We start from the raw sequence: 26,409 nt of genomic DNA, 5'->3' as shown, positions 1-26,409 counted from the left end.
AGGTTAGGGAAGTTTTCTGTCATATTTCTTCAAACAAGTTCTCTTTCCCTCGCTCACTTTCTTTCCTTTCTGGTACACCTATTATGCAAATATTGTTACATTTCATTGTTGTCCCACAGCTCCCTTAAGCTGTCCTCTAGTTTTTTAATTGTTCTTTTTCTTTTTGTTTCTCTGATTTTTTTTCTACCCGTCTTCTAATTCACTGAACTGATCCTCAGCTTCCCCTAATCTGCTGTGTATTCCTTCCAATGTGTTCTGTATTAGTGCTATGTCATTCTTTATTTCTGACTGTTCTTTTTTCAGTAGAGGCCAGGTGCACGAAATTCGTGCGGGGGGTGGAGGTGAGCCTGGCTTCTGGCTGAGCGGCATTTCCGCTGTGGGAGTGCACTTCACCACCAGGGGGCAGCTCCTGTATTGAGCATCTGCCCCCTGGTGGTCAGTGCATGCCATAGCAACCGGTTGTTCCACTGTAACAGTTGCTGGACATATATATATATACTAGAGGCCCGGTGCACAAAAATTTGTGCACTCGAGGGGGAAGGGGGGTCCCTCAACCCGGCCTGTACCCTCTCGGAGTCTGGGACCCCTTGGGAGATAACGACCTGCTGGCTTAGGCCTGCTCCCGGGTGGCAGAGGGCAGGCCCAATCCCTAGGTGCAGCCCCTGGTCGGGCTCAGAGCAGGGCCGATTGGGGAGTTGGGGCGCTGCCCCCTGTCACACTCAAGGCAGGGACGATGGGGAGGTTGCAGCGCCACCCCCTGTCACGCACAGAGCAGGGTCAATCAGGGGGTTGGGGAGCTGTCCCTGTCACACACAGAGCAGGGCCCATCAGGGGGTTGGGGCTCCGCCACTCTCACACTCAGGGCAGGGGCGATGGGGAGGTTATGGCTCTACCCCATCACACACAGAGCAGGGCCCGTGGGTGGGGGGGTTGGGGAGCTCCCCCCTATCAGGCACAGAGCAGGGCTGCTCAGGGGGTTGAGGCCCCGCCCCCTGTCACACACAGAGCCGCAGGGCGATCAGGGGGGTTGGGCGCTGCCACCTGTCACGCTGATCCCGGTGCTGGGAGGCATATTACCCTTTTACTATATAGGGTAGAGGCCTGGTGCACGGGTGGGGGCCGGCTGGTTTGCCCTGAAGGGTGTCCTGGATCAGGGTGGGGGTCCCCACTGGGGTGCCTGGCCAGTCTGGGTGAGGGGCTGAGGGCTGTTTTCAGGCTGGGAGTGACTGAAGTTCCCAACCACTCCTTTTTTTCTCTTTTTATTCTGGGCCAGCTTTACCTTGAGGCTTGGCTCCAGCTCTTAGGCCTCCGCGGCTGAAAGTAGGTTTCTGGCCTTTGCTTACAATGTTGCGAATCTGCTGGCTGAAGTCCGGCGGTATTTGTTACAATGTTTCTTAAACTGCCCCCCAGAGGCCTGCAGCTGCAGGCGGGGAACGTTGGTTTCCTCCAACGATCCTCTGTCACCGAGGCAAGCAAGCCTCATGTTAGTTTCAAGCTGCCTGGCTGCCGGCCGCCATCTTGGCTGACAGTTAATTTGCATATCTTGCTGATTAGCCAATGAAAAGGGTAGCAGTCGTACGCCAATTACCATGTTTCTCTTTTATTAGTGTAGATATATGTTTACTATATCTTTTCTCATGCTGTTGAGCATCTTTGCCATCATTATTCTGAACTCTATTATCAGATGACTTTCTTATCTCCATTTCACTGATCTCTTCTTCTGGAGAATTCTCTTGTTCTTTCATTTGGGGGTTGTATTTTTGTCTCCCCACTTTGGCTACCTGTTTGGGTTTGTGACTGTGTATCACACCTCCCAATCTCTACACCTCCCAATCTCTAGTGTAGGACAGTGTCAAACACTGTTTCTGACTAATATAGATCAGGCAAAGTATCAAAGACTCCAGAGTCCTGCCTCTGCCTGCAGACTGAGTGGATTCAGTCTTGAACAGCCCTCAGACAATTGTCCACAGGTGTGTTGAGAGGTTTTCCAACAGGATGGGGAAATTGCTTCTGTCTGGAGGCTAATTGTTATTCTCAGTATCTTTATGGGCCTCAGAAACTCCACACTGTACACCATGGATTTTCCAATAGGGTGGTTCAACTGTCTTCCCCCCAGGCAAAAACTGCCTGGATAGCAATGGTCTGCCTGAGAAAGATGACCCCCGCAGTGTGGGGGAATGACTCAGTACAGGAAACCAGGGTGTTTGCCTTCTGAGCTCTAATCCTGGCTTCTGCTCACACAGCTCCAGTCTACTCTGCCCTCCTTCTGCAGGAGCTCAAGGTGAATGTCTGCACACTAAATTTTGTGTGTTGGCCCTTTAAGAGGGTGCCTGCATTTCCAGCTGTCTCTCCCTGGCAGACAGCAACCCTCCTGCTTTTCACACAGAGAAGTTCTATGGGCATCTTTCTCATTTCTGGTACTCTCTGCTGGGAGGCCCATCTTGGGGATTAGACCCCAAATTTCTCAGTGGCAACCCCCTCTCCCCGAGAGCTGAGATCTCTCTCTGGAACTGCAGCTGATATCTGTGGGAATCTGGCCAGCCCTTTCACACCCTCACCCTTCCTGCCAGTATCTATGCAGTCTCTACTTTCCATCCTTGGTTATCAGGGTTCTCTCCAGCTATTCTTTAGTTGAGTACTAAGGGTGGTTTTTTGGTGGTGGTTTTTTTTTTTTTTTTTTTTTTTTGTATTTTAGTTGTAATTCCAGCTTGGTCCTGGGAGTAGGTCGGTGTAGCATCCACTTAGTCCCCTGCCATTTTTAATCTCCTCTGAAGGATGTCACTTTACAGAAGCAATGTGTGCTATGCCATTATTACAATGGTGGAGTTGTTAGGTGTGCCCAGGCCAAACAGTAGAGCTGGATGCAGGGTTGGTGGCCCAAAAGGAGTGTTGAATTTTTGCTGCATATGCTTAAAAATAGAGAGTAGTCATGAACTTATGGGTTTAGATGTAAATTCTCTGGTCACTGAGCATATCCAGCTGAACAATTCTCCCAACATGAAGAACTACAGAGCTCATGGGCAAATGGACCCATACCTGAGCTCTCCCTGCCACACTGAGATGGTCCTTACTGAAGAATAGAAGAAGACGTTGTACAGAAGAAAGAGAACCCAGAAGAAACTGAAGAAACAATAACTTATGACTCAAGAGTAAATTCAGCATAAATAAATGCTAATAAAAGTTAAAAGAAAAGTATAGCACATAATACAATTACATAATACCTGATAATAAATGACCTGATAATGACAGAAGAAACTGAAGAAACAATAAATTATGGCTCAAGAATAAATTCAGCATAAATAAATGCTAATAAAAGTTAAAAGAAAAGTACAGCACATGATACAATTACATAATACCTGATAATAAATGACAGAAGAAACTGAAGAAACAACTTATGGCTCAATAGTAAGTTCAACATAAATAAATGCTAGTAAAAGTTAAAAGAAAAGTATAGCACATACAATTACATAATTCCTGATAATAAATGATTGTTATGGCTTATGTATTTACCATACTATACTTTTTAATTGATATTTTAGAGTATCAATTTCTACTCTTTCTAATTATAAAAAGGAAGTTTGCTGTATGCTTTAATATGCAGGCAGTAGCCCAATACATCTCATGCTTACAATGTTTCTTGACCAGATAATTTTCTCTTGTGCTTGATTTATTCTCATGTTGTTTTGCACAGTGACATGCTATACAGTTTTGTAGCCCAAGAGCAATAGGCTCTACCATGAAGCCTAGATGTATACATAGTAGGCTAAGCCATTTAGGTTTGTGTAACTACACTCTATAATGTGCGCAAAATGATGAAACTGCCTAAAAATTCATTTCTTAGTATCTAAATAGTTTAGCAGCGAATGATTGTATAAAGTCACAACCAGAACACTGACATTAATTGATACAATCCACTGCCTTTATTTGGATTTACCATCTTACTTAAGATCTACATAATTTTACTATGTGTATACGCTCATGTATCCACCATTATAAAAAAGACTAGGGGCCCAGTGCACGAATTCGTGCACCTTGAAAGGAACTGTGGCCTGCGAGGCTGCGGTGGGCACAGTGGTGGGTCTCGGCCCATCCTCTGCGCCCCTGCCTGGCCCCTCCTGTCGCAGCCCCCGGTCTCCTGTCTGCTGGCAGCCCCGTTCCCGCAGCCACCACTCCCATGTGCTGATGGCGCCAGCCCACTCACACCTGCTGATGGTGCAGAGTGATTGGGGCCAGTGCCAGCAGCAGATGCGAGCAGGGCCATCACTGGCAGTGGGTGCAAGAGGCGGCTGCCAGCCCCGATTGCCCATCAAGATCAGGGGGAGGTAGAGAAGTCCTGAGGGCTGGTAGCTGCTCCTCACACCCGCTGATGGTACTGAGCGATCGGGGCCAGTGCCAGGCACTGGCAGTGGGTACAAGTGGTGGCTCCGGCAGCATGTGCAAGTGCTAGGTGGGATCATGGTGTGCGGGAGCAAAGTATTTTCAGTAACCACCAGAAGCTTGCCCCAATGACAGCGACCGGTGTCCCGCCTTGGTCTGGCACCCCTGCTCACCTGTTCCACCATCCCGCTACGGGCAAGCTCCATGTTCCGTGCTCTGCTGCCTGCTACTGACCCCCGCCAGGTTCCGCACATGTCCCCTGGTGGTCAGCACACGTCACAGTGATCGGTTGTTTGGTTGTTCTACCGTTCGGTCTATATGCATATTAGGGTTTTATATATATACTAGAGGCCCGGTGCACAAAAATTGGTGCACTTGGGGGGGAGGGGGGGATCCCTCAGCCTGACCTGTGCCCTCTCGCAGTCTGGGCCCCTAGGGAGATAACGACCTGCTGGCTTAGGCCTGCTCCCGGGTGGCAGAGGACAGGCCCAATTCCTAGGTGCAGCCCCTGGTTGGGCTCAGAGCAGGGCCGATTGGGGAGTTGGGGCGCCGCCCCCTGTCATGCACAGAGCAGGGCGGATTGGGAGATTGCGATGCCACCCTCAGTCACGCTCAGGGTAGGGCCGATTGGGGGGTTGGGGCACCGCCCCCTGTCACACTCATGGCAGGGTTGATGGGCAGGTTGCGGCGCCACCCCTGTCACGCACAGAGCAGGGCAGATCAGGGGGTTGGGTGCTGCCCCCTGTCACGCACTGAGCAGGGCCAACGAGGGGGTTGGGGTTCCGTACCCTGTCACACACAGAGCAGGGTCGATCAGGGGGTTGGGGAGCTCCCCCCTGTCACGCACAGAGCAGGGCCCATCAGGGGGTTGGGGCACCGCCACTGTCACACTCAGGGCAGGGCCAATGGGGAGGTTATGGCTCTACCGCGTCATACACAGAGCAGGGCCGATCAGGGGGTTGGGGAGCTCCCCCCTATCAGGCACAGAGCAGGGCCCATCAGGGGGTTGGGGAGCTCCTCCGTCACGCACAGAGCAGGGCCCATCAGGGGGTTGGGGAGCTCCCTGCTGTCACGCACCGAGCAGGGCCCATCAGGGGGTTGAGGAGCTCCCCTGTGACTCACAGAGTAAGGCCGATAGGGGAGTTGGGGCACTGCCCCCTGTCACACACAGAGCAGGGCGGATCAGGGGGTTGGGGCACCACACCCTGTCACACTCAGGGCAGGGCAGATGGGGAGGTTATGGCTCTACCTCGTCACACACAGAGCAGGGCCCGTGGGGGTGGGGGGGAGTTGGGGCGCCGCCCTCTATCACCCACAGAGCTGTTTGCAGCTGGTCACACCCCCTTCAGGGTGGGGGTCCCCACTGGGGTGCCTGGCCAGTCTGGGTGAGGGGCTGAGGGCTGTTTTCAGGCTGGTGGGTGACTGAAGCTCCCAACTGCTCCTTTTTTTCTTTTCTTTTTTTTTTTTATTCTGGGCCAGCTTTAGCTCTGAGGCTTGGCTCCAGCTCTGAGGCCTCGGCTGCTGAAAGCAGGTATCTGGTTTGTTTGGGTTCTATAATCGAAACACTGTTTCAACTCCAGCTCTGAGATCCTGGCTGGCTGAAAGCAGGTTTCTGGGGTTTTGTTTAGCTTCTATATTTGTAACTATCTTTCAATCTGCAAGCTCAGAGGCCGGCAGCGGCAGGCGGGGAACGTCGCCTTCCTCCATCACTGAAGCAAGCAAGCCTTATGTTCGCTTCAAGCTGCCTAGCTGCCGGCCGCCATCTTGGCTGGCAGTTAATTTGCATATCGCCCTGATTAGCCAATGGGAAGGGTAGCGGAGGTATGGCTAATTACCATGTTTCTCTTTTATTAGGTAGGATAGAAGATACTAAACAATACCAAAAGCAGAAGATGCCCTCCTGTTGCCTTTTACAAGCAAAACCACCTCCCTGTCTCCATATTTAACCCTTACAACTATTAATATGTCCTCCATTTCTAAAATTTTATCATTTCAAAACTGTTATGTAAATGGAATCATATAGTATATAACTTTTTTTGTGTGACGGGCTTCCCCCGCAGCATAATTTCCTGAAAATTCATGCAACTTGTTGCTTCTATCAACAGTTTGTTCCTTTTTATTGTTGAGGAGCATTTCGTCCTACAGACATACCACAGTTTAACCATTTACCCTTTAAAGGACACCTGGGTCATTTTCAGGTTTTAGCTATTACAAATAAAACTGATATAAACATTCATGTACAGGTTTTATAGGAATACCCATTTTCACTTCCCCAGGATATATGCCTGTAATTATCACTGATGGGTTGCATACTTTCCAGAGTGACTGTACCATTTTACATTACTACCAGCAATGTATCAGTGATCCAGTTTCTCTGCATCCTCCCACCAGGAACTAACTGTGGTAAGTGAAAAAGAAACAATATTATCCAGAAGAGATAAGAATCTCTAAATTAACTAACGTGGATATTAAAAATCATACTCTGCCCTGGCCAGGTTGCTCAGAAGGTTAGTGTGTCATCCCGATATGCCAAGGTTGTGGATTGGATCCTGGGCCAGGGCAAAAACGAGAATCAACCAATGAGTGAAGAACTTATGTAAGAACTTAACTCTCTCTCTAAATCAATAAACACACAACGACAAGCAAGTGTTTTTAACTCTATAATAATTAACTACAGAAGGTAGTACAGTCATAGAGGGAAGAACAAATAACAAATATAAGTAAATAGTTTAAAAAAATTAGAAGCATACTAAAAGAGCTAAAAAACTTAAAACAAGGGGAGGAGTCTGAATAATACCAAGACCAATATAAAAGTTTTATAGTTGTATTCCAAGAATGAAATGTTAAGGAAAACCAAAGGCCCACATCTGGGGATAGCTGGTATAATGTTAACAGATGACAATAAATAATTACTTAACTTCAATTTTATTCTTATTGCCTCTCTTAAGGAGAATGATCTTCAAATGATGAACGAAAAGCCAGACAAAAAAGGGCACACACTATTCTATTTATACTAGAGGCCTGGTGCACGGATTCATGCATTGGTGGGGTCCATTGGCCTGGCCTGTGGGGATCGGGCCAAAACTGGCTCTCTGACGTCCCCCAAGGGGTCCCGGATTGCGAGAGGGTGCAAGCCAGGCTGAGGGACGCCACCTGTGCACGATCGGGGAGGGGAGGGACTGCGGGAGGGCTCCAGGGCGTGTCCAGCCCATCTCGCCAAGTTCTGACCGGCCGGATCCCAGCAGCAAGCTAACCTACCGGTTGGAGCATCTGCCCCCTGGTGGTCAGTGTGCGTCATAGTGACTAGTCAAATGAACAGTTGGACACGTAGCATATTAGGCTTTTATTATATGGGATAAAGTTCAAAATACGCAAAATAATTCATAGTGTAAGAAACCAAGATAATGGTCTTTGGGGGAAAGTAGTAATACATAAGGGGCCTTAGGATACAGGTAATGTTCTTGATTCAGGAGCTGGTTACACAGATGTGTTCACTTTGTTAAATTCATCAAGTTGTACACTTAAGATGTGTTAACTTTTTTTGTATGTATGCTATATGTTAATAAAAAGTTACAAAGAAAAAGAAATGCTAAGACCAAAATGTTAAGATTGGCAAGGAGCTCACTAATTGCTTTTCTCTGGCTGCTTTTAAGAGTCTCAATCTTTGTCTTTAACCCTTGGCATTTTAATTATGATGTGTCTTGGTGTGGGTCTCTTTGGATTCCTCATGTTTGGGACTCCGTGCTTCCTGGACTTGTTAATCTATTTCTTTCACCACATAGGGGAAGTTTTCTGCCATTATTTCCTCAAATAGGTTTTCAATATCTTGCTCTCTCTTTTCTTTTTCTGGAACCCCCATAATGCAAATGCTGGTATACTTGAAGTTGTCCCAGAGGCTCCTTACACTATCTTCATATTTTTGTTTTTTGTTTAAATAATTCTTTATTATTGAAAGTATTACATATATCCCCCTTTCCCCGCCATTGACCCCCTCCAGCTATCTTGATATTTTTGGATTCTTTTTTCTTTTTGCTCTTCTGATTGGGTTGTTTTTTTTTCTATCTCATATTCCAAATCATTGATTTGATTTTCAGAATCTTCTACTATTGAATTCCTGAAAATTATTCTTTATTTCAGTTAGTGTATGCTTAATTTCTGACTGGTCCTTTTTCATGTCTTTGAAATTCTAAGATTCTTGTGAGTCTCACTAAGTCCCATGAAGCTATCATTAAGATCCTTGAGCAACCTTATAACCATTTTTTTGACTCTGTACCCAGTAGTTTGCTTGCTTCCATTTCTTTCATTTGTGACATGTTTCTTTGTCTCCGCACGTTGGCTGCTTCCCTGTGATTGTTTCTATGTATTAGGTAGAGCTGTTATGTCTCCTGGAATTGGTAGGGTGGCCTGTGTAGCTTCCCAGTCACCTAAGCTGGGCCCTCTAGGTTCACCCCTGTGTAGGCTGTGTGCAGTCTTGTAGTTGAGACTTGATTGCTGTTGGTGTCACTGGGAGGAGTTGACCTCCAGGCCAATTGACTGTAAGGACCAGCTGCATCTACAATGAAGAGCTGCTGTGCAGGAGACACCCCTATATATCTGATATGGTCTGAAGCTGTCCACCGGGTGCACTGGCTCTGGGGCTTCCGGGGAGGTGCAAAGCCAGCTATTGCTTGGGGCTGTCCAGCAAGAGCTACAGAGAGATCTGCAGATGGCTGCTGCTATATTGGGTTTGAAAGTGCCCAGACAAGGCCTAGCTGTGAAGCAAGACAGGCTGGTGCTAGTGCTGGGCCTTCAGTCTCTTATTGATAGGTTTAGCTGCTTTTTTGAGAGCCAAAAAAGCTCTCCCCAAAAGCTGATACCAGCTGCTGCTTGTTTGAGAGGTTTTAGAAAAGTCTGAAGCCTGAACCAGGACAGACCATTCATATGGAAAAGCTGCTGCAAACAGCTTGGGTGGGGCTTCAAATTGAATGGGTCGGGTTCTCAGGGAATCACCAAGGTGGAGTGAACAGTGTGGGGTACAATGATGAAAATTCAGATATGGCTGCCAGTCAGCACTGCAACGGGGGAGATTCCAGCACAGGAACAATGAACCCTTTCTGGGAGAAAGCCACCCCCGAGTTCTTGCCCTGATGTCAGACAATCTAGTTCCTCTCCATAAGCCACCACCTAGTGCTAGAGCTCAGAGGAAGTGGGACCGTGTAAATTCATGTGTCAGCCCTTTAAGAAGAACTGCTGGGTCTCTAGGGGTCTCCTTGTCACTCAGCCACAATCCCCGCTTGTTTTAAAGTTATAGGGATGTCTCTTCCCAGCTCTGAAACCCTGACCTGGGGGTCTGTTGTGGGGCTGGTACCCCTGCTTCTCACAGGAGGCCTCAGTAGCCGAGAAAAAAATGTCACACCTGGGTATCAGGCTATCTCAATATACTTTCTTTACCTCTCTAGTTGTAGGACTTTCATTCAGCCACATTTTAGGCAGTTCTGAATGATGGTTGTTCTGTATTTTACTTGTAATTTTAATGTGATTGTGGGAGGCAGCAAGTACTGGCGTTTACCTATGCTGCCATCTTGGTTCTATCCCAGCTACTTGTAAGATTTTATAAAAAATGGTGTATTTTTATGCTATGTGGTTTTAGAGATGACCACTAATTTGCCATATTATTTTCATTATTCAAGTTATACAGAATTTTAACATCAGAAAAAATATCCTCATTACTTTTCATTACATGTAAATCATCCTTACCTTTCGTAGTTCAACTGTCACTTCATTTCTGTGTCTTCGCATTGTCTAAAAAGAAAAAGATTACATTAAGTATCTAAATATTGATACTGTTCATATATAAATTAATATCTTAGGCATTCACAATTTTTTAAAATTTTTGAGGTAATTTATTCTTAAGAATTAAGGATTGATCAGTTTTAGACTTTAAATAATAAACTAAAGGAGGGTTAAAAGCCAAAACTATCTATGTTACTGGATATCTTGGTTAATTTTGTAGGGAGTGAGGAGGTGTGGCTTGGCTGCCTTTCCATTCCCCTTTCCTAACTGCACCCAGGCTACTATAGAGAACTGTATACTCTTCCTTGTGTAGTCATGATAGAACTGCCTATTAATGAATCTCTACTAGGTTAAGTAAGGCATGAGACTCAAACACATGAACAGAACTCTATTCCCCATAACTCTGAACCCTGAGCTAAGTGGGAAGGAAAAAAAAGCAGCACTGGACCAGGCATAATGATGCCTATGTCCTGGACTTGCTCTATTTCTAGTTATCTGGTGTGCCTATTCATAATTATAAACTACCCCATATTTCCCCAATAAATTATGGGTTTGCTTAGTCAGCAGGACTGGTTTTTGATGTTTGCAACCAAAGAAATCTATCTCAAACAATTCACGTTTTTAAAAAGAAAACAACTCACTGTCATAGCCTTAAAACCACATGAAAATGAAAATAAGTTTGGGAAGATATTTTGTATCAAAAGGTAAAAAGTACCCTTCTAATTCTCTGTTTTTACCAGGCAATCTTATCAGCAATTATTGAAATGATTAAATATCCTCTCTCCCCTTGATGTACTGATATAATGAACTAGTGGCCCAGTGCAAGGATTTATTCACATTGACAGGAAATTAATTAAAAGAAATATTTTAATAACACTATTCGCCCTTTCTCAATAGAAGTGTCAACCAAATTACGATTGACGATGACAGATCAAAACACACGTGTGATTGGCGCCAGGGAGAGCTTTATATATATATATATAGTATAGGTAAACTTGCTTAATTAGACCTGCTTTCTGACTTAGTTAAAATTTTTCCAGCCCAGTGAAGTACCCCAACTTCTCTTTCAGGTAATTGTCAGCAACACTGCAGTAAATGTCAACACAAAGCAGATTATTACTGTAGATCATGCAGGGAGAACAAAGGGTAAAATATTTAACTGCAGCAGTGTCTGACTATATTCTGCACAGTGAGAAAACCTGAAGTCATTTTCAAGGTCCACCATTTCTTACTGCTTTTCAGTCGGGTCAAGTTTCTAAACTTTCTAAATCTTTGTTTTCCGGCTAATGAAAATAGGATTTCAGCAAGTCTACTATCTACCTACTCCACAACTTCTGTGAGGATCAAATGAGATGAGGCATGGGAAAACGCTTACAGACATTTGGTTAAAGTGTGAAATGTTTGCACCTGGCTATAAAGCAAGTCGTGTTCCTGGGTTGAAGAAACTACAAGGAGGCTAGTCGTCGCTAGAGAGAGGAAGCTGGGCATTGCTATGTGACATCATTACCCAGTGCTCCAGCCACCATTTCTGGGTTAGGCTGGGCTGTGGGCTGCATATTGCGCCAAGGGGTCTCAGCACCATTGGCTGCGATTTGGTGAGCTGTTGCTCCGGGGTGGTGGCGGGGCCTGTGTCCCACTTGGGGGAAGCCAAGTGTTGCTTTGTGGGTGCAGGTTCACAGTGCTGTTTCTCTGTAAATGACCAGTGCGCATCACGGCAGCTCCTGCATTGAGCGTCTGCCCCCAGGTGATCACTGTTCATCACAGCATCTGGTTGGACGGTTGGGCACTTAGCATATTAGTCTTTTACATATATACATAGATTATTTCATTACATATACTAGAAGCCCAGTGCACAAATTCGTGCATGGGTGGGGTCCCTTGTTCTGGCTGGCGATCAGGGCCATGGAAGGTTGGCTGGGGTCGGCGGGGAGGAGAGTGGAAGAGAGGCCATGGGAGGTTGGCCGGCTGCCCTGATTGGGGTCATCGGAGCTGGGCGGCTGGGACCACGGGCGGTTGGCCGGCTGGGGGGAGGGACCACGAGGTTGGCCAGCTTGCCTATTGGGGCCTATCAGGGCAGGCCAGCCAGGGGGAGGGACCACAGGAGATTAGCCGCCCATGGGAGGCTGGCTGTGGGAGTGCACTGACCACCAGGGGGCAGCTCCTGCACTGAGTGTCTGCCCCCTGTTGGTCTGTGCACGTCATAGCGACCAGTCGACCGGTCATTCGGTCACTTAGGCTTTTGTAAATATAGATAAGTATGGTAAAATTATATTTTTGGAATAAAGACTACATAAAGGTTACATGCTCACGGTATATTATTTTAATACTAGTGGCCCCATGCATGATGCACATTGAAAGGAAATCAGGAGCCCATGCCTGCATGCCCGGGGAGGTTCCACATTCCTGTGAAACACCAGGAAGTCGTGTGGGGAGTCTGTCCTCCTCTCTGCAGCTTCCTGAAAAAATATTTCCAAATGTCCCTTCTGCAGCCAGGGTCACACCTTGCCAGCCAGGAGGTCCCCAGGGGACATCTTGGGCCATGCTGGACGCTTTCCACAGCTCGGAGCTGGATAAGAGACACTCTGAGGTGAACAAATTTGGGGGGCTTGGAGGGGGAGAGGGGTGCTCTGTTGCCCATGCCCCCACCTTTCAGATCCATCTCTCTCTGACTTTTACCCCAATTGTCAGCCACTACCTTGTGGCCAATGTTATATTGCTGCCTTCCTCTGTAGCTCCAGGGCAATCAGCAAGGGATTAGATTCCATGCCCAAGGCAGAGTACCAGGAGCCTGGTGGCAATATCAGGCTCATCCTGGTTATCCTGAGTGTCCTCGCTTCAATCATTCTCCAGAGATTGTAACTGCAGGCTTATGAGGTTCAAGGGATATAGCAGTGCGCTAAGCAGCAGACGGCCAGGGAGGAGCCTGAGCCAGGGTCGGGCACTGCACCACTTCCGCATACCCCAGCCACACTGCACTTGCCTCCGGCGCTCGGTAGCGCTGCTGTGGAGGCAGAAGAGGCTCCCACCTCTGCAGCTGCACTTGCCAGCCATGAGCCCGGCTTCTGGCTGAGCGGCGCTCCCGCTGTTGGAGCGCATTGTCCACCAGGGAGAAGCTCCTGCATTGAGTGTCTGCCCCCTGGTGGTTAGTGTGTAACATAGTGACTGGTCGACCGGTCGTGCAGTTGTAACAGTCGCTTAGGCTTTTATATATATACTAATGGCCCGGTGTACAAAATTAGTGCACTGGCAGGGGGTGTCCCTCAGCACAGGCTGCCCCCTCTCACATACTGGGAGCCCTCAGGGGATGTCCTAGTGATGGCTTAGGCCCGCTTCCTGCTCCCCTTGGGGAGTGGGCCTAAGCCACAGTCTGGCCTCCCTTTGTGGGAGGCGACCGGGCTGATCAGGGGAAGGTACCAGCCCCATCACCCCGCTGCTGCAGCCACTGCCAGTCACCGCAGCCACCAAGGTGTTTTCATCAACATGGACTCCAGTCCCTTCACCATGAAAATATGACAACTTTCTTTAGGCATTTTCAAGATGTGTCTTTCATAGGATATGACATTTCTTTATTATATTTTTATCCTCACCTGAGGATATGTTTCCATTGATTTTTAGAGAATGTGGAAGAGAAAGGGAAAGACAGAGAGAAACATCTAAGTGAGAGGAACACTTTGATTAGTTGCCTCCTGCATGAGCCCTGACCTGGGCCCCAGCCAGGGAAGAGCCTGTAACCTAGGTACATGTCCTTGGTCACAACTGAACCCAGACCCTGTGGTAGGCAGGCCGAGGCATTATCCACTGAGCCAAACCGCCTAGGGCAGAATATGACATTTCTTAGACCTCCAGTAGCGATCTTCGTTTTTTTCGCCACGAGTGTGGTGAAAAACCCTAGATCACCTTTCTGAATTCTTATTACCCAAGTTACTAAGAATATTACCAGTGGCATACAGGGAGCTTAGCAATGAGCGGTCAGAAAAGGTGTTTCCTCTGTAGTTCATACCGATCTCTGGCTCGGCCCCCCGCCCCTGCCTGACGCCTTGGCCAGAGGCGTCGACACCCATCACCCTCTGATCGCCGGATCGGCCCCTCGCCCAGGCCTGACACCTCTGGCCAAGGCGTCAGGCCTGGGCAGGGGACCCCCAGACCCCTCCAATCACCAGCTCCGCCACTTGCCCAGACCTGACCCCTCTGGCCCAGGCTTTAGGCCTGGGCAGGGGACCCTCATCTCCCCCTGATCGCCGGCTTCACCCCCTGCCCAGGCCTAACGCCTCTGGCCGAGACTTTAGGCTTGGGCAGGGCCCCCCACCCCCCCGCAGTTCACATGGCTGGCTCCGCCCCTGCCCAGGAGCCCCCTGGCTCAGGCCCTTTCTACGCTGCTCAGAGCCCACACAGGGCCTACCTCGGAGTTACCTGGATGCTGATGATGTTCCTGGGACCCAGGCCGTTGGGTGCCTATGTATGCAAATTAACCACATCTTTGTTGGGTTAATTTGCATACTCATCTGATTGGCTGGTGAGCATTGCAGAGTGACACCAATTTGCATGTTTCTCTTTTATTAGTGTAGATAGACACTGCCAGATTCAGTATGCTACTATTTTATTTAATAACTAGAGGCCCAATGCACGGATTCGTGCACCAGTGGGGTCCTTTGGCCTGGCATGCAGGGATCGGGCTGAAACCGACAATCCGACATCTCCCGAGGGGTCCTGGATTGTGATAACATGCAGGCCAGGCCGAGGGACCCCACCGGTGCACAAGTCCATGCACTGGGCCTCTAGTATGCATATAAGATCTTTGGTTAACACTAGAAAGACTGAAACTTAGTATATACCTATATTGCCCAAAAGCAGTCAAAATGACTGCATTGTGAAAGAATAATATCGGAGCACTCTTCACTTATGTTCCTTAGCTTTTCCAATAACTCACTTCTATTCGACATTTCTTTCATGAATTTAGGGCGCAAAAGAAATAAAATAAACAACTTATAAGAACAAGTATCACTGCATAAAGATTCGAATAACAAGTACTAGTTTAGCTTATTGAGCAACTGCAACTTATCAAGTATCGACAATTTATCATGTACTTGTATGTTATCATGTGACGGTAATAAAAAAGAAAAAAAAACTGTTATTTCAATACAGAGCCGAACTGGTCATATAAGAAATTTACTCAATTCAATAATAAGAGTCATTTGATTATTTAAAATTTCCCAAGCAGTCAAAATGACTGCTTTTGGGCAATATAGGTATAACACATATATATATACCGGAAATGAAGGAGGGGGGAGGTAACTATAAACGCATTTATATGTTGTACAAAAAGTCACAAAATTCTAAGAAATTGTGTCATTATATACATAATTGTTTTTCTAATTGAAATTAAAAAGCAGTCAAAATGACTTCCTTGGGCAATCTAGTGTTAAACTCTTCCTGCCCTACCCCCTTCCCTCTGAGATTCATCAGTCTGTTCCATGTTTCCCTGCCTGTGCACTGACCGTCTGCCCCTTGGTGGTCAGTGCACATCACAGCTACCGGTCAAATGGTCAAATGGTCGCTTAAGCATATATATATATATATCCTTTTGTTATGGTATCTCTGTAAAGTTTTATTAAAATTCAGTGATAAATTAACACCCTTTTAGGGAAATAAATCCCATAGAAACCAAATTATGTTAAAGTATTAATATAGATATAAACTTAAATATAGACCAGTGATGGCGAACCTTTTGAGCTCGGCATGTCAGCATTTTGAAAAACCCTAACTTAACTCTGGTGCCATGTCACATATAGAAATTTTTTGATATTTGCAACCATAATAAAACAAAGATTTAGATTTCTGATATTTATTTTATATATTTAAATGCCATTTAACAAAGAAAAATCAACCAAAAAAATGAGTTCGCGTGTCACCTCTGACACGCGTGTCATAGGTTTGCCACCATTGATATAGATATATGTCGAATGTAAATAAAACTGCCAAACAGCCCTGGCCAGTGTGGTCCAGTTGGTTGGAGCAATGTCCAGTACACCAAAAGGTGATGGGCTCAATTGGCACGTGCCCAGGTTGCGGGTTCAAGCCCTAGTCAGGGCAGTAACCTATCGATGTTTCTTTCTGTCCCTCCCCCTCCCTCTCTCTCTCTAAAATCAATGTAAACATTTCCTTATGTAAGGATTAAAAACAAAAAGAAGCAAAACCCTGCCAAACAAAATTCAAATTAGTAGCATTCATTTAATGTGATGGGATGATGCATTGATAAAACTATTATCATTAATATGTTTCAACAGTAGAAAGAAAGAGCTTTGAATCTAATTTTATATGTAATATGTTTTTGTGTTTTGACTTCAATACTATTGATACAGAATATTTTCTGTATAAATCCATCATGTAAAATGGTAATAAATGTTGAGCAATCTTCAAATACCAATATTAATGAAGTATTACTTGATAACTCTGTAAACTGTCTTTATTCACTTGAAGATTAGAACTGCACCATTATTAAAATTTGCCTATATGAATAGCCAATCCAACTGTTACTAGACTGAGAAGAAAAAACATGTTCATTGGAATAACTACTACATTTATTTATTTATGAATTGTTATAAGATGGTACATAACAACAACAAAAAGATCCAGGCGGCACATCCTTTCCAAAATGTGACCAAATTATTGCTATACTGTACATCACATTCAAATTCTTCAGCAAAACCCTAGCTGGTTTGGCTCAGTGGTTAGAGTGTTGGCCCACAGACTGAAGGGTCTTGCTTGGGTTCAGTTCCACTCAGGGACATGTACCTTGGTCACAGGCTCAGTCCACAGCCTGGGTTGGGGTGCATGTAGGAGGCAACCAATCAATATGTCTCTCTCACATAGATGTTTTTCTCTCTGTCTCTCCCCCTCCCTTCAATTCTCAATGGAAGAATATCCTCGGGTGAGGATAAACAACAACAACAAAAACCCTTCAGCATGGGTATAGTTGAGTTAACTTTTAAAGTACCCTAATATTAGGAATCCACACTTCAGAAGTTGTTAGCATTTTAAGCATCTATATCAGGAATTAGCTCCCAGTTAGTAAGTGCTTTGCTTATCAACATCTGAATTTAGACACTAGTTTGTTAATTAGTAAAGATATGTTGATACCCTTTTACTGTCAAACAGAATTGTTCAAGATATATGGACTGATGAGGAATATTGTACAGGTGCCTTGCACCGTACCTATTTGCAGTCTACTTCAGAGAAGTGTTTGAGTCTAGGTTTCCCTTTGATAGTGTGTCCCACCCCTTCTTGGAGGATTCTGGCACCTAATCCTAGTTAGATCTTTGTGGTATCTACTTAAGGCTGAAGTTTTATTGCAAGGTAGTAGACTAGAGTCTAAAAGGGCTAAACTCATAGAACAAGCTGCATGGCGTTTTGTGATTGCTTGCTAATACGTTTGTATAAGTAGCAGAATTTTGTCTATGGCTTGTTTTATTATAACTCATTGGTAATAAAAATTCTAAGGAAAAAACATCTATTATCCTCACTTATCTCTAATAGTTAAAGGTATCCTATTCATCCAAAATGAATGTAAATGAAAACCAGATGAGTGTAAATGGCCAAATGGCTTAGGTCTGTTAGCAGCAAATACTTCTGAGTTAGTCATGACTTACTCTGTTCTCTGAATCATAGCAAAAGGCTCCATCGTAGGCCCTTTCCTGCCTTACATTCTTCCCAACGGATCTCATCTACTCTCATGTCTTCAATTACTATTTGATGACTACTCCCAAATACCTATCTTTAGTTCACCCCTCTTACCTGAGCTCCAAATCTGTAAGTACAATATACATTCACTCAACAAAAATTTATTGAATTCATCTAAAATTCAACAGGCAATATGCCTGCAATTAGGAGACAAGTAGATGAGTCTAGGACAGTGGTCAGACAACTGCAACTTGTGGGTCAAATCTGGCAAGCAGTTTCTGTAGGATCTGCCCAGAATGGTTTTTATATTTTTAAGTGATTACATTATACATGATATTAAGTATCTACATAATACCTTATTTTTGTTTCTTGGTTACTGAAGCCTAAAATATTTACTATTTGTACTTTGAAGTAAAAGTATACCAATCTGCACTCATGCAGTTGTGGACAAACTGATTGAGGAGTCTGTCTGGGCGTGGCAGCAGACTTGGAAGGGTTGGCCCACCAGCTCTCTTGAACAACTGCCTTCTTTGCAGTGGGAGGGTGAACGGGGAGTGAAGGAGCCAATGTAAAGGGTGTAGGGTCAACTCTGCTTCTTCTGGCAGTGTTAAGAGGGGTAATCGTCAATCAACTTATTGAGCACTACTGTGTGTCAGATACTGCCAAGGCGCTTTGGAATGGTGACCTCTGCTTCTATGGGAGCTTGCAGTGTAGACTGGAAGGAAGCAACTGAGGCATGGAGAGAGCTGACATTTCACAAGACTATCAGACAGAAGAATACCATGAGAAAGATACAAAGGATCTGTCCAGAAATGGAGTGGGCTTCTTGGCCAGTCTAGTCCAAGGGATGTGCAGCAGGAATGTGTGAACTGAGCCTGGAAAAAAGGATCCCTCCTATGGCTCCTAACAGGACAACTCTCCCTAGTCCTGGGGTTGGGGAGCACCTGGAAGAAATTCTCACCCCAAACCACCTACTCTTCCACAAGTATTCCCAATATTAGGAAACAGTATAATCAGGGTAACAGCTGCAAAATCCCAATCCTGGGACATCATCCAATTCTACTCACACTCTCATTCTTTGACATGCATCTAGTCACCAAAATAGGACCCACTGCCATGGTCCTAGACTAAGGCCACCATTATCTCACCTGAATAACTACCAAAACCTCCTAACCTATCTCCTTCTATGCACTGAATCAATTTCCCACAATGCAGAGTGTTCTTTTTAAAATGCAAATCCCTGTTGTCTCTCAATAAAATTTTTAATGTCTTGGATTCACCCCTTCCAAAGTCACCTGGACAGCCAAACCAGAACCCCATGGACAAAATCTGTAAGACTGGGTGACAAAGTATTCCCCAAAGTTCTCAAATACAATCAGGGCCTGGTTAAATCACCAACTATAGACTCACGTGGTATCAGCATGTATGAAGAAGGAAGCAGAAAGGCAAAAGTAATAGGGCAACTAAAGGGCTTGAGGACAGGAGAGCTCAAAATCATGAATCACTAGAGGTTAGAAGGGCTATCTAGCCTATCTAATAATAGACAAACATGGTAATTAACCGTAACTTCGCTACCCTTCCCATGGGCTAATCAGGGTGATATGCAAATTAACTGCCAACAAAGATGGCGGTTAACCGCCAAAAAAGATGGTGGTTAATTTGCATACATAGGTGCAATGATGAGAGGCCATAGGGGAGGGACGGTGACTGGAAACACAGGCGGCAGGCAAGAGCCGGGAGGCACTGCCCCTGGCCCTGGATCGGAGAACCGGCTGCCTTTGCCCGCCCCCATGCCACTAATCGAAGAAAGGAGGTCAGGGAAGAGGCGGTTCTTCCCTGGCCGCCCCTGCCAGGGATGAGCAACCGGAGATCCCACAGCAGGAAAGGGCAGCCTGCAGCCAGCCCCCCTGTGCGCCTGCCAGTGGGATGGCTGTGGCGATCACAGAGCAGGAAAGGGCGGCCTACAGCCAGCCCCTGTGTGCACTTGCCCATGGGATCGCCCCGGAGATCATGGAGCAGGAAAGGGCGGCCTCTAGCCAGCCCCCCTGTGTGCCTGCCCGTGGGATCGCCGTGGCGATCACGGAGCAGGAAAGGGGGGCCTGCAGCCAGCCCCCGTGTGCACCTGCCTACCCATGAAATCGCCCATGCGATCCCACAGCAGGAAATGGCGCCCCACCCTGGCCACAGCTCAAGGGAGAGTACAACATGCAGTAGAGATCAGGAGCCTGAGAGATCAGCAGAGAGGGGTGCCTGCTCCTAGCCTCCAAGGTGTGGCTGGGGGCAGGCCACCAGCAGACACACACACACACACACACACACACACACACACACACACACAGCGCCTACTCTGAGCTTCCAATGTGGCTGGGAGCAGACCACCACTGGACACACACACACACAAGGCAATTGCTCGGAGCCTATGTGGCGAGGCTGGGGGCAGGCCCCAGCAGACACACACACACACACAAACACACACACACGGGACGCCTGCACCGAGCCTCTGCTGCCAGACTGTGGCCATCAGTAGGACATCCACTGAGGGCTCCCGGACTGTGAGACGGGCAGGCTGGGCTGAGGGAACCCCACCACCCAGTGCATGAGTTACGTGCACCGGGCCTCTAGTCCTATCTAATAAAAGAGAAACATGGCAATTAGCATACAACTGCTACCCTTCCCAGGGCAGTTGCAATATGCTAATCAGGGCAATATGCAAATGAACTGCCAGCCAAGATGGCGACCGGCAGCCAGGCAGCTTAAAGCGAGTATGAGGCTTGCTTGCTTCAGTGAGGGAGGACTCCAATGTTCCCTGCCTGCTGCTGCCGGCCCCTGAGCTGCAACTCTAAGCAACTATGTTACAAATATAGAAGCTAAACAAAACCCCAGAAACCTGCTTTAGTCCGCCGGGCTTCAGCCAGCAGGATCGCAACATTGTTTCAAATACAGAAGGTAAACAAAATCCAGAAACCTGCTTTCAGCTGCGGAGGCCTAAGCGCTGGAGCCAAGCCTCAGAGCTAAAGCTGGCCCAGATTAAAAAAAAAAAAAAAAAAAAAAGGAGCGGTTGGGAGCTTCAGTCACCCGCCAGCCTGAAAACAGCCCTCAGCCCCTCACCCAGACTGGCCAGGCACCCCAGTGGGGACCCCCACCCTGAAGGGTGTGTGACAAGCTGCAAACAGCCATCATCCCCTCATCCAGGCTGGCCAGGCACCCCAGGGGGACCCCCACCCTGATCCAGGACACCCCTCAGGGCAAACCAGCCGGCCCCCACCCGTGCACCAGGCCTCTATCCTATACAGTAAAAGGGTAATATGCCTCCCAGCAACGGGATCAGTGGAGCAGAGAGGCCTCCCGGCACCAGGATCAGTGTGACAGGGGGCAGTGCCCAAACCCCCTGATCGCCCTGCAGCTCTGTGTGTGACAGGGGGCAGGGCCACAACCTCCCTATCTGCCCTGCTCTGTTTGTGACAGGGGAAGGCTCCCCAACCCCCTGATCAGCCCTGCTCTGTGCCTGATAGGGGGAGCTCCCCAACCCCCTGATCGCCCTGCGGCTCTGTGTGTGACAGGGTGCGGCGCCCCAACCCCCCTGATTGGCCCTGCTCAGTGTGTGACAGGGGGCAGCGCCCCAACCCCCTGATCGGCCCTGCTCTGTGTGTGACGGGGTAGAGCCATAACCTCCCCATCGGCCCTGGCTTGAGTGTGAGAATGGCAGTGCCCCAACCCCCTGATCGGCCCTGCTCTGTGGGTGATAGCGGGCGGCGCCCCAACCCCCACCCCACGGGCCCTGCTCTGTGTGTGATGGGGTAGAGCCATAACCTCCCCATCGGCCCTGCCTTGAGTGTGACAGTGGCAGCACCCCAACCCCCTGATCCGCCCTGCTGTGTGTGACGGGGGCGGTGCCCCAACTCCCCTATCGGCCCTACTCTGTGAGTGACAGGGGGGAGCTCCTCAACCCCCTGATCAGCCCTGCTCTGTGCGTGACAGGGGGCAGCGCCCCAACCCCCTGATTGGCCCTGCTCTGTGCGTGATAGGGGGTGGCGCCGCAACCTCCCCATCAACCCTGCCTTGAGTGTGACAGGGGGCGGTGCCCCAACCCCCCAATCTGCCCTACCCTGAGCGTGACTGAGGGTGGCATCGCAACCTCCCAATCCGCCCTGCTATGTGCATGACAGGGGGCGGCGCCCCAACTCCCCAATCGGCCCTGCTCTGAGCCCGACCAGGGGCTGCACCTAGGAATTGGGCCTGCCCTCTGCCACCCGGGAGCAGGCCTAAGCCAGCAGGTCGTTATCTACCGAGGGGTCCCAGACTGCGAGAGGGCACAGGCCAGGCTGAGGGAACCCCTCTCCCCCCTGAGTGCACAAATTTTTGTGCACCGGGCCTCTAGTCCTATCTAATAAAAGAGAAACATGATAATTAGCCGTAACTTCGCTACCCTTCCTATTGGCTAATCAGCGAGATAAGCAAATTGACTGCCAACCAAGATGGCGGCCGGCAGCCAGGCAGCTGACGCGAACATGGAGGCTTGCTTGCTCTGGTAACAGAGGATGCCAGGTTCCCCGTCTGCCTGCTGGGCTCTGAGCTGCTCTCTAAGAAACATTGTTACAAATATAGAAGCTAAACAAAACCCCAGAAACCTGCTTTCAGTCAGCTGGGATCTCAGAGCTGGAGTCGCAACAAAGTTTCAAATACAGGAGGTAAACAAAGTCCAGAAACCTGCTTTCAGCAGCCGAGGTCTCAGAGCTGGAGCCGAGCCTCAGAGCTAAAGACGACTCTCAGCTCCAGTGACAGCCATAGAAGGTAAATAAAATCCCAGAATAAAAAAGAAAAAAGAGCCGAAACCGGTTTGGCTCAGTGGATAGAGCGTCGGCTTGCGGATTGAAAGGTCCCAGGTTCGATTCCGGTCAAGGGAATGTACCTGGGTTGCGGGCACATCCCCAGTAGGAGATGTGCAGGAGGCAGCTGATAGATGTCTTTCTCATCGATGTTTCTAGCTCTCTATCTCTCTCCCTTCCTCTCTGTAAAAAATCAATAAAATATATTAAAAAAAAAGAAAAAGAAAAAAGAAATAAAAGAGAGGTTGGGAGCTTCAGTCACCCGCCAGCCTGAAAACAGCCCTCAGTCCCTCACCCAGACTGGCCAGGCACCCCAGTGGGGACCCCCACCCTGAAGGGGGTGTGACTAGCTGCAAACAGCCATCATCCCCTCATCCAGGCTGGCCAGGCACCCCAGTGGGGACCCCCACCCTGATCCAGGACACCCCTCAGGGCAAACCAGCCGGCCCCCACCTGTGCACCAGGCCTCTATTCTATATAGTAAAAGGGTAATATGACTCCCAGCACTGGGATCAGCGGAGCCGCAAGGCCTCCCAGCCTGGGATCAGCGGAGCCATGAGGCCTCCTGGCATCGGGATCAGCGGAGCCGCGGGGCCTCACTGCCCCTGTGTCAAGTGGAGCCACGAGGCCTCCCGGCACTGGGATCAGTGGAGCTGCGAGACCGCCCGGCCTGGAATAAGCGGAGCAGCAAGGCCTCCCAGCACCGGGGTCAGCTGAACAGCGAGGCCTCACTGCCCTGGTGTCAAGCGGAGCCGCGAGGCCTCCCAGCACTGGGATCAGCGGAGTAGCGAGGCCTCCTGGCCCCTGGAGCAGCGTGACAGGGGGCAGCGCCCAAACCCCCTGATCGCCCTGCAGCTCTGTGTGTGACAGAGGACGGGGTCACAACCTCCCTATCCGCCCTGCTCTGTTCGTGACAGCGGAAGGCGCCCCAACCCCCTGATCGGCTCTGCTCTGTGCCTGATAGGGGGGAGCTCCCCAACCCCCTGATTGGCCCTGCTCTGTGTGTGACAGGGTGGAGCCGCAACTTCCCCATCGGCCCTGCCTTGAGTGTGACAGGGGGTGGCGTCCCAACTCCCCAATCGACCCTACCCTGAGCGTGACTTAGGGTGGCATCGCAACTTCCTGATCTGCCCTGCTCTGTGCATGGCAGGGGGATCTCCCCAACCCCCTGATGGGCCCTGCTCTGTGGGTGACAGCGGGGAGCTCCCCAACCCCTTGATCAACCCTACTCTGTGACAGTGTACGGAGCCCCAACCCCCCTGATGGGCCCTGCTCTGTGCATGACAGGGGGCAGCGCCCCAATCCCCTGATCGGCCGGCTCTGTATGTGTCAGGGGTGGCGCCACAACCCCCTGATCTGCCCTGCTCTGTGAATGACAGGGGTTGGCGCCGCAAACTCCCCATGGACCCTGCCTTGAGTGTGACAGGAGGCGGCACCCCAACCCCCCAATCCGCCCTACCCTGAGCGTGACTGAGGGTGGCATTGCAACCTCCTGATCCGCCCTGCTCTGTGCATGACAGGGGTGGTGCCCCAACTCGCCAATCGGCCCTGCTCTGAGCCCGACCAGGGGCTGCACCGAGGGATTGGGCCTGCCCTCTGCCACCTGGGAGCAGGCCTAAGCCAGCAGGTCGTTATCTCCCGAGGGGTCCCAGACTGTGAGAGGGCACAAGTGGGGCTGAGGGATACCCCCCTCCCCCGCCAGTGCACAAATTTTTGTGCACTGGGCCTCTAGTATATATATAAAAGCCTAAGCTACTGAACGACTGAATGATCGGAATGACCAGTCACTATGATGCACACTGACCACCAGGGGGCAGATGCTCAATGCAGGAGCTACCCCTTGGTGGTCAGTGCGCTCCCACAGCAGGAGCGCTGCTCAGCTGAGACCAGTCCCAGAGGCCCACCAGCCTGGCGGCAGCCACTCACACCCTCAGTAGTCTTGCAGGTCCAATCTCCAGAGAACAGGCCAGGCACTGACGGACCAGTGCCGCCAGCATGATCCCAACAGCGCTTCCGGCCTCCTGGAAGTCGGCCTAGGCACCGTGGCCACTTACCCTCCCTAGATGCTCTGCAAGTAAGAAACAATATAAAAGCGACCACCAGATGGCTCCCCACAACCGGCACGAAAGTCAGGGGGACAGATCTGGATCCCGGGCCAGCAAGAGCATCCCACTGCCTGCCTGGAGGGCTGATTGCATCCAGGTTTCCCCCACCCCACTCGGGACCCCACCTGTGCAAGATATGCACCAGGCTCTAGTTTAATAGCTGCAAATGGAAAGGACCTTTTGCACATGCCAACATTGTAAGGTATGATGAACCTAGACTCAAAAATAAAGTTCCCCTTCCTGGACAAAGTGTTCAATTGAAAAGAAACTTCTGGGAGTAAGCAAGACAGGCACACTGTGGCAAAGGAAACAGATGGTCTAGGTAAAAGTGGGTTAGTGAGACAAAGCCAAATCTCAAAAAACAGGAAGCCATCTTTCCTTTTATCACTTTGCAATAACAACAGAAGGAGGTCTATAGTGTTAAAGCTTCAGAAACTATCCTGACCCATCCATTGCTCTGAAAAGTTCAGGAAAGCCTATTATAAAATGAGTAACAGTGAAGAACTGGGGTCAAATCCCATGCCATAAGAAAACCTTGTTGCACTACAACACCATCTAATGGAAAACAAAAGAAATATTTCCACTTAACCTACTGTATGGTTAAAAACATCAAGTACTGAAAAAAAATTTCAATCCCTCAAATGCCCAGGTTGAGAAATAACCCATCAACTACCATGAATAAGCAAGGTAGCAAGGTAGTTTAGAAAGAAAATTAAAAATCTCCAGAAAATAAACAAAGATATGGAAGACTGACAATTAAATGACAAAGAATTCAAGATTGCAGTTCTGAAAAAAGCCTCAGTGAGATACAAGAAAATTCTGGCAGTCCAACAAGCTCGGAACTTTATCAAAGAGATTAACATAACACCATAGAAAAGAACGAAACAAATTCTAGAGCTAGCTGAAGAACTCAATAAATGAGATGAAGAATGAGTGAGAGAGTTGAGGAAATAGAGCAGACTTAGATGGAAAAAAGAATTACTGATCTTCATGATAGAAATCTACAAATCTACAAATGACTCAAGTAGAAGAGAGAAAACTGAGAGTAAAAAAATAGCCAAAAAACTCTACAGGAACATTCTGACTCCATTACAAAGAAAAATATAATAATGGTATACCAGAAGAAGAGAGGGAGAAGGGAACAGAGAGCCTAGTTAAACAAATAATAAATGAGAACTTCCCATACCTATAAAAACAGCTGGACCCTCGAATCCAAGATACTAACAGAGCACCTAATTATCTCAATGCAAATAGACCTGCTCCAAGGCACACTATATTAAAGCTGTCAAAAGTTAGTAACAGCCAAAGCAGCCAAGGAAGACTATAAGCTATAAAGGAACCCTCATTAAAATATCATCAGGTTATTCAGCAGAAACACTACAAACTAGGAGAGTGGGGAATCAAATCTATATATAAAAGAGCCAGGGTCTGTAACAACCGCAGGCTCCACCAAACACTTGACCAAACATCAGAAGACTGCAGCCGGTGCTGGCGCAGTGACCCAGCACTGACTGCTGAAGGGGCTCCGGATCAGGCCTGGAGAGAGGCATGCAGAGAGAGAGGCAGGGTCTGATCTGCAGCCTCTGTCACAGCCATTGATCAGCTGTTGCCTTTCTCTTTCTCTCCTAGCTTTGCCAGCAGCCCCACCTGTT

General features: G+C 48.3%; 1 protein-coding gene across 4 annotated transcripts in view; it reads right to left on the bottom strand.

The window, feature by feature from the left end:
* KPNA3 (karyopherin subunit alpha 3) overlaps positions 1–26,409 on the bottom strand; it is a 119,552-nt gene that overhangs the window by 46,184 nt on the left and 46,959 nt on the right. For all 4 annotated transcript variants that reach the window (XM_059684572.1, XM_059684575.1, XM_059684573.1 and 1 more), the window contains one exon: positions 10,114–10,158. In XM_059684572.1, coding sequence (XP_059540555.1) covers positions 10,114–10,158 — 45 coding nt within the window. The remainder of the gene's footprint in view (positions 1–10,113; positions 10,159–26,409) is intronic.

The sequence above is a fragment of the Myotis daubentonii genome, chromosome 2 (assembly GCF_963259705.1).
Source record: "Myotis daubentonii chromosome 2, mMyoDau2.1, whole genome shotgun sequence".
Taxonomy (NCBI): Eukaryota; Metazoa; Chordata; class Mammalia; order Chiroptera; family Vespertilionidae; genus Myotis; species Myotis daubentonii.
This window is presented reverse-complemented; position numbering and strand designations above follow the sequence as displayed.